General features: G+C 49.1%; 2 protein-coding genes across 4 annotated transcripts; both read right to left on the bottom strand.

The window, feature by feature from the left end:
- Positions 1 to 979: 979 nt before the first annotated feature.
- On the bottom strand, positions 980 to 3,048 carry ABB37_03417 (hypothetical protein; the record flags this gene model as incomplete). Of its 2 annotated transcripts, none has more annotated exons than XM_015800754.1 (1): positions 980 to 3,048. In XM_015800754.1, the coding sequence occupies exon 1, from the start codon at positions 2,813 to 2,815 to the stop codon at positions 980 to 982; it is 1,836 nt and encodes a 611-aa protein (XP_015660761.1). In that variant the 5' UTR covers positions 2,816 to 3,048. The 2 variants fall into 2 exon arrangements, with proteins under 2 accessions (XP_015660761.1, XP_015660762.1); XM_015800755.1 differs by having other exon boundaries at positions 980 to 2,916.
- Positions 3,049 to 4,495: 1,447 nt separating this feature from the next.
- ABB37_03416 (putative mitochondrial C2 domain containing protein (CC2D)) lies at positions 4,496 to 7,455 on the bottom strand (the record flags this gene model as incomplete). Of its 2 annotated transcripts, none has more annotated exons than XM_015800752.1 (1): positions 4,496 to 7,455. In XM_015800752.1, the coding sequence occupies exon 1, from the start codon at positions 7,106 to 7,108 to the stop codon at positions 4,496 to 4,498; it is 2,613 nt and encodes an 870-aa protein (XP_015660759.1). In that variant the 5' UTR covers positions 7,109 to 7,455. The 2 variants fall into 2 exon arrangements, with proteins under 2 accessions (XP_015660759.1, XP_015660760.1); XM_015800753.1 differs by having other exon boundaries at positions 4,496 to 7,338.
- Positions 7,456 to 11,583: the final 4,128 nt, after the last annotated feature.

Raw genomic sequence — 11,583 nt, 5'->3', positions numbered from 1 at the left:
TCTTTTTAAGGATCCCATGGGTCCCTGTCGTGGGAGGGACCGGGGGTGGGCGGGTGGATTTCAGCGAAAAACCGGAGTTTCTCTCGATGCTGAAAACAACTGTGCCAGGCAAACCAGAATACGGAAGAACCAGGATTCAGGAGGTAATAGAAAAGGAGAAGATAGTTTAGAGCATTACCCTAAATGACCGAGATCCGCCAATCTCTCCGCTGCCAATCACATTCAACTCATTTTTTCCGTCCCTTCCATTCCCCTCGCAGGCTCACAAAAAAAAGGGAAAGAGATGAAGAGGCGTAGATGCTCGCATCTTCCACGAAAGGAAGCGGGCAGAAAAAGGCGAAAAAAGATCCATCTTGCATGCGAGAGACAAGACGAAAGACGGCGAGAGAAAACCCGAAAGAAAAAAGAGAATTCCGACGACAGACCTACTTTGTGCGTGCAATCACATATAGAATAAGTACAACGCGGTGGAGATGCTTGTAGACAGAAAGGGAGGAACATAGCAAAAGTCCAGTGTGCACCGAGGGTGGTGACGGCGACAGAAAAGTACAGCTAATAATACACAAACAATTTGAGTTAAAAAAGAATAAGAAAAAATCGAACAATGATACTGGTTCTATGTTCCCCAAGCATACGAGTCGGTGTCCTTTTATCAGGAAGGATACGAAAGAGATGGAGCAGAACGCGTTCGTACGGTGTATGCATGAAAAGGCGGAAAGGTTGGAGGCAACACGCTTTTTTTTAATCTCTAAATATGAACGGAGACCATCCAAAACAGACCAAAAGAAAACAGGAGCTGCCTTCGTGTATTGTTCTGTGGAAGATGAAAGTACAACTTTCTAGCCGCTGCGCTATTACCCCAAAAGGAAGGGAATGGTCGGTGTTACTCTCTTCTCCGCACCGGCAATGCAACAGAGCATCAACAAGCCATACGGGTATTCAAACGAAAACGCCTTTTTCCTGGAAATACGCCGCGCTGTTAACCGCGATTCGACTCGTCTTCATAGGTAGAAGGAGTGGACTCGGCTCCTTGGAGAAACTCCAGCGTGTCATAGAGCAGCTGTTCAAAGTGCCGCTCAAATGAATCCTCGTCTCCAAAACTTTCCGCATTGACCGCGTGCGGTGTCGCCAACCCACTGTTGAATAATTCGTCCAAGTTGCGGTGCCTCACAGCATCGCTGCCGCAGCCGTCGCGAGGCTGCACTGGCATTGTTTTCGATGCAGCTTGCACGCCGGTGACCGCGGTGAGCTCTTGCTGGAGGTGTGCGATCACATGGTCGCGGCTCTCAAGCGTATGCAGAAGTTGCTTGCTGTGCTCTACGGTACTGGCGTACTTGTCCTCGAGCTTTTGGTAGTCCTCCAAGCAGGCGAGTAAGACGGCTTGTACGCTTCTAAAGTTGTTTCTCACGTCGGTCAGCACCTGCATCGGTTCCGTTCCCCCGTGCCTGGCAGACAACATGCGGCGTTGACTACTATCAGGCTCGTCCAGCTGCTTCACCTCCACACGCATCGACAGAGGACGTGGCGACGGCGCCGTGGAGGAAGAGGAGGGTGACGACGACGGCGACGCTGCCCCGTCGGGATGCACTCCGTTTACGCCACGGTCGGCCGCCTCTGTCGCGGCACGGGTACCGACGTGTGGCGGGTTCACCTTGGAAACTGCACCGTTGCCGTTCCCCTCCTTCTCCAACGACCGCTGACTCCGCACAACGCCGCCACCCGACCACATTCCGGCCCCCGCCGACTCCACCTTCGGAATGGATATCGGGGGAACCTTGACGCCGGCGTTGGTGCGATTGCCACGCAAGCCCGGGGCGTCCACGGAGCGTGCAGAGAGAACGTCCCTGCGAGGGAAGCTGTCTTCCTGACGGCTGCTGCGTGCGCTTCGCACGCTTGTGAGGGGGCGGCGCATTACATCGTCCAGCATCTCCATCGGTGCAGGCTCTTTTAACAAGTACTGTCGCGTGGTCACCTTCTCAGCGGCCATGGGGTGCAGGACACAATCCATCGGCACACTGCGGACTGCCTGGGTTCGAATATAGCAATTACCTCCGTTAATCAGATCCGCCTGCTCCATCAGCGAGCCGCGACGCCCCCTCGCCGCCCGCAGGCTGTTTTCATACCTGATGAGTTGCTGCTGCTGTTCTGCCTCGCCGTCTTCCATGTAGCGCGCGCGCTGGTAGTCCACTAAGGCGGTGATCCACTTGTGCAACATACTCAGCGACGGCGACGCTTGGGCCACCAGCGCGTACGACAGCGAGGAGTCGGAGATGTATCCCACCAGCGAGTTGTAGAGGGCTTTGCTCATACGATGCTCTCCTGCGCAGCGCAGCTCCGCCGTCAGCTCTCTGCCTTTGCTAAACAGGCTCTGGGCGTCTGTCCACGCAGAGGACACTAGTTTAGCGTCCGTTGCAATGGAGGCGGCGGCACAGCCCACGGCTTTCACCACCGCCGACGGATGACGCTCCTGGGCAAGCCGTCGCCATTCCTCTGCGTCGACTCCTTCTAGACGGCGTGTGGCCCACTGCAACATCGTCTCCTGGAGACGATAATTCGACGATTGTCCGCCAGTGTTACCCTCTTTTGCTAGTTTTGCTTGGAGTGAGTTCAAACGTTCCTCTAGTGACTTCATTATTGCATCCTCATCCGCCAGCTTCCTCAGCACGGACTGCAGCGGCACCTCTCGATTATCTTCCCTCTGCATCACCATCACGCGAAGCATGTCACTTTCGCGCCGTATACAGAGCCCGTACCTCTCCTCAGCCCCTTCATCGGGAATGCGGTAGGCCACGATTTTGTCGGTGAATGGGTTCATTTTGTTCTTGTGCTCCCATTCAGCTGAAGTATCTGAAAGTGGTTCTCTGTAGCGGTTCTTCCTTTCCGCGGCAGGTATGTTTGCGGGTGTCCGTGGCCACTGTCACCAACATGAAAAAAAAATGAGAGAGAAAGAGGAGGGAGCGTTTGTTAGATTGGATTTGTCCTGGGCCCTTACGAAGCCAACAAAAGAGGGAGGGAAGGAGAAGGTCAACAGTGATGCGTTGAACCTCTAGCATAAAGCACAAAACACGCACGGAGAAAACGAGGGCAAAAAGGTGCAGTGAAACAGGCAGGAAAAAAATGATCATTACTGTTGCGAATGTGCGAAGTGGGTGAAGTCGGAATCGAAACTTACGTTTGCTTTTCCTTGTAAGCGGGTCTCTTTCTTGTTGTTGCTCCTTTGCTTTGTTGCGTAAGCCTCCAGGTAGTGCGTAATGAGAACACCGCACATTGGGCTCGCAGTTCCTTTGCCGTTCACACGGCATCTCCTAACTTCTTTCTTTAAGGGAAATCGGAAAGCCGCCGTGTTGCATTCGCCCCGCAAGTATCTGGGATGTTTTGGTTTGTTGTTACTCGCGATACTAAACCACAGAACAACAATAATAATAACAATAAGGAGCGCTTGCTCCATTGGTGGTAGACAAGAATAAAAACGCACAAAGCATCAGAAGATAAAGGCCTTTAGTCAATGGAAAAGCTAAGCTCGCGAAATAAAAAGAACAACTTGTGAACATGACCGGGAAAAATATGCAGCAGTCTCTCAAACAGGGGGAAAAACAAATCGCCGCATCAACAGGACCACGCAGCCAATCTCTAATCTACTGCTCTTCTCTCTCTTCGGTTTCAGGTCCCTTCCATGTGCCTTTTTTGCGTCTCTTCACCCAACGCACCTGAAGCGTGGAAACTACACATGCAACATCCGCTAGGTCAAGAAGGAAAACTTCTTTGACAGGATACGAACCACACACAAAAAGTAATAATAATAAAGCGTAGAAGAAAGAGGTGGGCCCAAAAGGAGGAGTGGAAAAGCGGTTCTATGTCTTCTGCTTTTTTTTATTGACTCAGAGAAAAAGGCGAGCCAACTTATCACGAGACGTGCGTCGTTCAATCGAGAGGGAAAGCAAGAAAAAAAAAACAGACACGATCAACGGCAAACCCACGTCTGTTTGCCCGGACTATGAAAAGGGGGTAAAAAAAAAGGAAGAAAGAGCGCCGCATTCAAATGACAAAACACGAAAGTACGGTAAACCAACAAAAAAGGATTAATTACTACAGATAGGTATAAAGAAAACCTCCCCGCGATAACAACGTTGAAAGCCACCTCCACATAATGGGTTTTCCGCGGAATCACAGTGAAGAAAGAAAAAAAACGATGAAAATCTACGTTGTAAACGCTGAAGCAAAAGAGACAAAACTCACACTTTCTAATTGCTTCAACTTGGATGAAGCAAGTACGCCGGTAGCCATAATCATCAAAGACGTATCCCAAACGCGGACACACGCACGGAAAAAAAAACTTCTACTCCTCCACGAACGCTCTAAACGCCGGAAAGAAAAAGAAAATGCGTGAGAAACCGGTGGAGCTATGAGAGCAAGAACTTCTAAAAGAAATGGGAGCGTTCGGCGCCGCTTTTCGCAGACGTAAAGCGAAAAAGGAGCTATTTAATACTCGTTTTCTCTACAATTGCTCAGACGCCATGTAAACGTCAGCCGCGTGAAGCTTCTCTGGCGCGTTGTGCTCATATTTGTTCACGAGTTCGTCGAAGCGGGCCCTTTCGTCCTCCATCTCATCCTCTGTCGGCTCCATAGTTTTGCCAAAGTCGTCAGTTTGGAGGTTGACCTCAATCTGGCCAGCGCGGCGCGCATCCTTCGTGCCGGGATTCTGAACCACGGGAGCTATGCGCTGACGAGGCACCCCGCGGTAAAGCGTGGCCATGGAAAAACAAGCGTCACCAATGTGGTACTCGCGAGAGCCGTTCTTGGTTTGGTAAAAAACGTGCACAGTGATGACGTCCTGATCGGGTTGCGCGAGATAGAAGACAAACGTTTCGTCAAAGCGGATAACGGAGGACAATCCTTTGACGGAAGTCTTGTACTTCTCCTTGATAGACTTCAATTTAATGACCACATAACCGGGTTCGGTTATGGGTCGTCCGTTGCGTAGCACATCCGCAAGCTCGACAACGGTGAAGGCGAGGTGGGCACCCTCCGGGACGGCGCTGCGACGCTGCTCTTCGGTCGAGCGCACCGACAATTGAGACATCGCAGGAACCTCTGGGGTGCGGCGACGCGCGGCAATACGCGGAGTGCGCGGAGTGCGCGGACTCACAGCGGGAGAACCCGACCTGCTAGAAGGTTTCCGAGCGTCCGCCAGCCGTCGCTTCAAGTCCTCGACTTCCTTCTGAAGCTCTTTGTTGCGGCGGTTTGCGTCTTCTTCCTTCGCAGCTAGGCCTTTGGCGGCATCGTTGCGGCTCTTCTCCAAGTCGCCGTTCTTCTTGCGCAGCTTATCGTTTTCCGCCTGCAAGCCGCGGAGTTGCTTGCGCAAGTCGCTCACTGCGTCCTTCAGTTCATCAACATCGTTACCTTTCTTCTCCATGTCTTGCAGCTGATTCTCTAAATCGTCCGCAGTCTTTTGCAGACGACGGATCTCGTCATCCTTGGCGGCATCCTGACCCGCCATCGACGCGCTTTGGTACTTGGCCCGGCGCAGCTGACGCTTTGCCTCTTCGTCGCTGTCCCACGAAAACTCAAGCAGACGCATGACCTCCTCGACGGATTCGCGCTTGTCTTTCGTGAGGCGAATAACGCCATCCATCGAGTCAACAGGTGAAGCGCTCTCGGCAGTACCACAGGTATCTCCGTTTTCGTTCCTCAGGGCCGCGTTCTCGCGGAGTAACTCGTCCACCTGCATCTGGTACTCTTTCGTGCGCACGCTGCTGATGGTTTCCTTCTGTTCATGATCGTTTTTTAAGTTCGTCAGCTCGTTCTCCAGAACACGGATGCGCTGCTTCAGCTGTGAAATTGTGCTCGCAGCGTCAACGGCGTTTGACGAAGTGGAAGCGCGGCTGTTGAAGCTCTGCTCACCGACTGAGCGAGTCGAAGCTGCCCCGCCTGCAATAGCACGACGCGTGCCATTTGCCTCCTTCTTCCGAAGCGCCGCGATTTGAACCTCCAGTTCCTTGCAGGAGATGGTCTTGTCGTCTGCCATGTGCTGCAGCGCGAGAATGGTAGCCTTGGCAGCGTCAAGTTGGTCCTGAATCGCCTCTTTCTCTTTGCAAGCAGCATCGTAGCGGGCAGCCCAGTTCGCCACACCACTACCTTGAAGCGGCTGCGCGACTGTGGAAGCGGGGTTCTTGCTGGCAGCAGCGGAAGCAGCAGCAGCTCCCAGAACGGCGGAACGCGAAGCCAGTCTATCGTTGCGCAAAGCTTTGATCTCGTCCTGCAGTGCCCTAATTTGATCCTTCATTGCCTGAAAAAGAGCCTTGTCATTGCGCCCTTCCGAGCCGTTTACCAGTTGAAGCGACTGAAATTTCTTGCGCAGTTCGTTTTCCGTACGAATCCATTCCTTTTCTTTCCCCCACAACCTTTCCTGGACGTCTTTCAATTTTTGTTCCAGTTGTGCAACGTCCTCCTTCAGCAAAACCTGCTCCAACGGCTCGTCGCTGGTTGTGCCTTTTGGCAAGTGTGTGCGGGGAGTCGTGGATCGAACAGTGCTTTTATTATGTTCAAGCAGCTCATCAATTTTTTGATGGTAACGTTCTCGCTCCTGATCCCAGAGGTCCCTTGCAGTTTTGAGCGTTTCGTGCTCGTCATCGAGTCTCTTCTGCAACTCCGCGCACTGGAAACGCGTGTTTTCAAGTTCTTTCACCTCCCGCTGCCTCTCTTTTCGCATCCGTTCGCACTCGCTGCTGAGGGCACGGATTTGCTTGTCGGCACCAGAGTCACTTTCGCGGATCTGAACAGCTTCTGCCTTCAAGTGCTCTTCAGCATCAGCAAGGCGGGCGCGCAAGTCCTCGTTTTCTTTAACGAGTTTAATCGCCTCCTTCTGCGATGGCACAAGTTTAGAGATGTCCTCATCTTTCTCAATTGACTTGAGTTTCATGTGGTAATTGCTGTTCTCTTCCTCCAAAACACGAGCATTGCGATTCGAAATTCGGAGCTTCTCATCAAGTTCGTTCGCCTCATTGAAAAGGTCTTTGACACGGTTCTCAAGCTCACTGAGTTTGAATTCCTTCTCTGCCAACTGTGCCTTCAACGTCTGAAAGGAGTCCCTGTCACTTGCACGGGACATGGTGGAAGACGATGATGAAGAAAGTGAGGAAACGAACTGTATTTGACAACTTCCAAAATAAAACTAGATAGCTTTGCGGTGCAGGTGGAAAAAGATGAAATGAAAGTAGTTGGTCTTTATGGAAGGCGAAAGCGAACTCAGCCTGGCAGACAAAAAAAAGGCTTCGTTTTGCTTTCCTGTGTTGTACAGAAGCACTGCTGAGTGCTCTCACGCTGTTGCACGTTCCTCCTCACAAAATCAACGAGAAAGAGGCGAAAAGGTGTGTAAAAGAATAGTGGAATTATAGTTGAGCAGGACGGAAAATCCAGAGCAGTATTTGGTGAAGAAGAAAAAAAAAGTAATACACTTGCGGAAAGAAAGGAAGGAAAGAAAGCGGAATTAATGGAACAAATCAGAGTCGATAGTAACAGCGGTAACATTCAGAGCAAAAAATATAATATTAATAATAACAACAACAATGACAATAACAATAACGCTAATCGACTTTCTTCTCAACTCAGCTTTGGCGAATCTCTCAACCGCAACATTTACAACCTACCTTCTCATTCTGGGACACCGAAAGGCTTTTTGGGGGCAAAAAGCTTCGAGAAAGCTAGCCAAACACTCAGCCGAAGCAATGTGTTCTTCTGTTTTTCTTTTGTTTTTTAACGATCATACGTTTATGGCTGTGTCCCTGTCGAACTGGTTATTGAATGTAAGCAAAAAAAAAACGTCCTGATTTGCATTCATATATTAATAACGCTTAATGACTGCCAGTTGTGGCACATCCACATAGACTGCCATGCGTTTATCGAGTCATCAGGCAATGGTTCTCAAAGAACAGTAGCTCAGAAAACATGCTTCTACGCTGATCAGTAATTCCTCCTTGCTTTGAAACCCCAAAACTACCGAGAGGAAAAGTTGTTTTGCTATGCTAAGTTGACGAAATTTAGTAACAGCCGCAACCTGCCAATGTCATTAAAGTCATTCCCCAAAAAAACCGAAAAAAAAAACGTGGATAGAGAAAATATGTGAACTCGAACGTCGAAAGGAGTGCTACGCAAACTGTAGCTTCAATTATGTATAAAAAGTAAAGCTCTCGAGCAGCTTGGCTCTACATGAGGAGGAAAATCATCATTTTTTCTTCACAGGGCAGAACAGCATTCTAGCGCATCTGAGAAGATAATACTCCACAACAATAGCGAGTGATTCACTCCAAAATAGCAAGGAACAGCATTTACTTATTCCGTAACGTGCTTGCTCAACTGTTTGACGCTTCACACCCAGCTAAAGGTAAGAAAGGCAACATCGTTATTGCGTGACAGAAACAAGGCTCAATAAGAGAGGAAATAAAACGCGCGGGTCGCTCGGCTCCAGCCGCCTTGACGCTTGGAGCAGTACGAAGGATTTATGATGGTACCAAGGCGGACACCATTGCGGTGCACACGAAGACAGCAAAATAAATAAGGAAATGACACAATCACACTAGTGAGGTAACAGAGTATTCCTCTTCTATCCTGGAGGAACACCACCAGTAGCGAAAGTGCTACCAGTGCAGTCAAAATGTGCCAACATGAGTAGGGAGAACAGTAAGTACGACGATAAAGTTGTCAGCGGTGAGAAGGTAGCCGAAGGAAGTGGTCTTTTGCCTTCAATTGACGGAGAAAAATACACAAAAAGTGGCCTTGGAAAAAAAAAACTTAACTCGCGGAAAACAGGTCAGTTAGCACAAAGAGAAAAAGACACAAGATGTGATTGATAGTTAGAAGTTTCCTTTGAAACTGTCTGGCATATAGCGCAAACACAATATCGTGCGCTCACCTGTGAGGCAGCTGCGGTTAAATTCACAGCACAATCTCTCCGTCACAGACAGCGGAAAATTCAAAACACACATCCCAATCCAAAGAAACAGACTATTGGGGTCATACCCTCCAAACAATAGAGGAGAGAAAACAGTTCTTTAACACAAATAAGTAATAGTTGAACGGTACGTCTTTAAACAGAAAAGATACATCAGCCAGATCTGCGCTCACACCATGCAGAACGAAACTACTGCCTATGGTGCAGTAACAAGTTCCGTATTTCATCAGTCGCCAGAGAAGGAATTCTCTCTACACCGAGGAAACACCGTACAGAATACGGGAAAAGTTTTTTTTTGCGTCTCGATCAATCGTTGATAGACTCAACCGTTCTTTGTTACAAACGACGTTCTTTGCGGTCAGCTTCAAAGGGAAAATCAATACAGCGTTCATGGATAGAGTTCCACCATGCACACAGCAGAGTCGTCCGTGGAGTATCAGGGGAAAAAGTAAGAGACGAGGTTTCTTAAAAAGGCACAGGCATAAAATGACTCACGGAAGCAGACAGAGAATACCCTTTCAATTATCTCCTGTCTTCTTGTTCGCAATGTAGAGGGAGCGGCGGCGATATTGCTCTGAGAAAGGAAGTGAGTTCATGAACAACAGTGTCCCCGGAGCAGAACAGACACATTCGAAAAGAAACGTGAGTTGATGCCGCTCTCCGGGTGGCCTTCTGCAAAGTTTCTTTGGTCTGCATTTAGTCACTATTAGGTGGCGCACAATGTGCCTGAGTGACTTTCATTTTCTCCGCGTAAGCTTCGTTTCACAGTATGAACCGGTGTGTGTTCGCTGAGATACCGCTGACTGCGTTGGTGCAGCAACTACAGCAAGACCTCCGGCGGTTTTGCATGGCGTACATTGGTTTGTGAAACGCATCGCCGAAAGGAGCAATCGAAGAGCCCTTGTATGAAAAAAGCCATCTACTTCTCATTTTCCGGTGTTGCACGAATAATGAAAAAAGACGTATGAACAGGCTTCAAATTCCCGTTTTTGAGCGCCATAATTCCTCTTTGGAATAAAGAACATGATCCGGTCAGTTTGGCCAACTTCGTACTTCTTCCAACCGTCGATTGACACAGAGAAAAGCGCAATTGGGAGGGCCTGCACTTGTGAATGAAGATTACAGAAAAAAAACACCTGCTGTCTACGCGTCGAAAAAAAAAAACACTTCAAAGTTCCATGCCAACTTTCGAATGATTAGTTCTGCGCTTCGTGTTTTAACATACCCCCCCCCCCCCCGTCGTCCCAACCGTATCGTCTCTTTTCAACTATCCGCGACCCCAAACTAACACCACTGTGTAGGTTCGTTTTTCTTTCTTGATGCAAGGTGAGTTGCCCTCAGCGTCGATTTGTAGGAGACCGTGCGCCGCTACACATCCGGCTTTTACTGCGATTCTGTTCCAAAGAAACTTCAACGAGAAGTACGGAATAAGGGCTGCGTGTTGTGCAACTCGTCTTTCCAACCTCGTTGAGCATCACTTAAAGATGCCGTGAGCTGCACAGCAGAGAGGCATTTGTGCTCCTCAGCGGCGGAACATATCTTTCTCTTTGTTTGCAGCGATGTGAATAGAATCTGAGTGCGCTCATCAGTAGTACTCCTTTCCGTGGTTCGCGGAGTCCCCAACAAAGTAGGAGTCGAACAAAACAGCATCAGAATTTTTTTCTTCTTGCTTTCCCTTTTTTTTTCACGCCTAAGAAGTTCAAAGAGGACCTCAAACTGTTTCATCTCTTCTTTGCAGGTTCTGTTGGCTGAATGACACAGTCGACGGTTCTGAGTGTGCGCATTAAAAACGAGGCAAGAAAAGGTGAATCAGGATGCACTACGGCCGCGTCTCAGGTTCTCTCACGACATTCACTATGCAGCAGTTGCGGGAAGATGGAGAACAAGGATGAAAACTGTTGTACTGCAATCTCCACCAACAAAAGAGAGCAGCAAAAGATGAGGAACGTTTCTTGGTTCTAATTGATACTCTCACATGGCAGGGAAAGCTCCTTTGTGTACTGCCTTGGGAATATCTCAACTGCTTTTGATGGAGCTGAGATGATTGGGTGACGTACCGCGAACTTGTGCCATAAACAGAACCAAAGAATTCCGTTTTTGTTGTTGCTTCGAGGACACGCAACATGATCCAGTGAATGCGTTGGCCAACGTGCACGTGAAGTTTCTTCCTTGTCTGTGGAAGCTTCCACCCGCTCTAGTGGGCACAGTTTATTTTTTTTTCTTTCGCAATGGGATCTGAGCGCATTGGACGCTAGCTGGCCCCATCGTGTTCATCGTAGCTTTTGAGCCTCAGACAGCGGCAGTTCAAGTCACACTATGCAACAGAAACTGCAGTAGATACAGCTCTACGTATTCCCGCTCCAACAGGTTTACAGTATTTGAACTCCATGACATATGGATTAATGCCTCTCAGCAACTCGCCGTCGCAGTAGCGAATTCGAGTCAGCATGCAACGTTGTGATCTTTTCTTCCGATAGATTTCGATGGTCTTGTCTTATGTGCTCTTACCAAAATGACTCCAATCAAAGTTAATGAACACTAAATCCAGCACCAGAGCTCATCGTTTTCGAAACGCGTTCCCTGAGGCGACTTCTTTTCTCCCGGGGAAAGAAATCACACGGTATAAACAGCAACAG

The sequence above is a fragment of the Leptomonas pyrrhocoris genome (genome assembly GCF_001293395.1).
Source record: "Leptomonas pyrrhocoris isolate H10 chromosome Unknown, whole genome shotgun sequence".
NCBI classification, from domain to species: domain Eukaryota; phylum Euglenozoa; class Kinetoplastea; order Trypanosomatida; family Trypanosomatidae; genus Leptomonas; species Leptomonas pyrrhocoris.
This window is presented reverse-complemented; position numbering and strand designations above follow the sequence as displayed.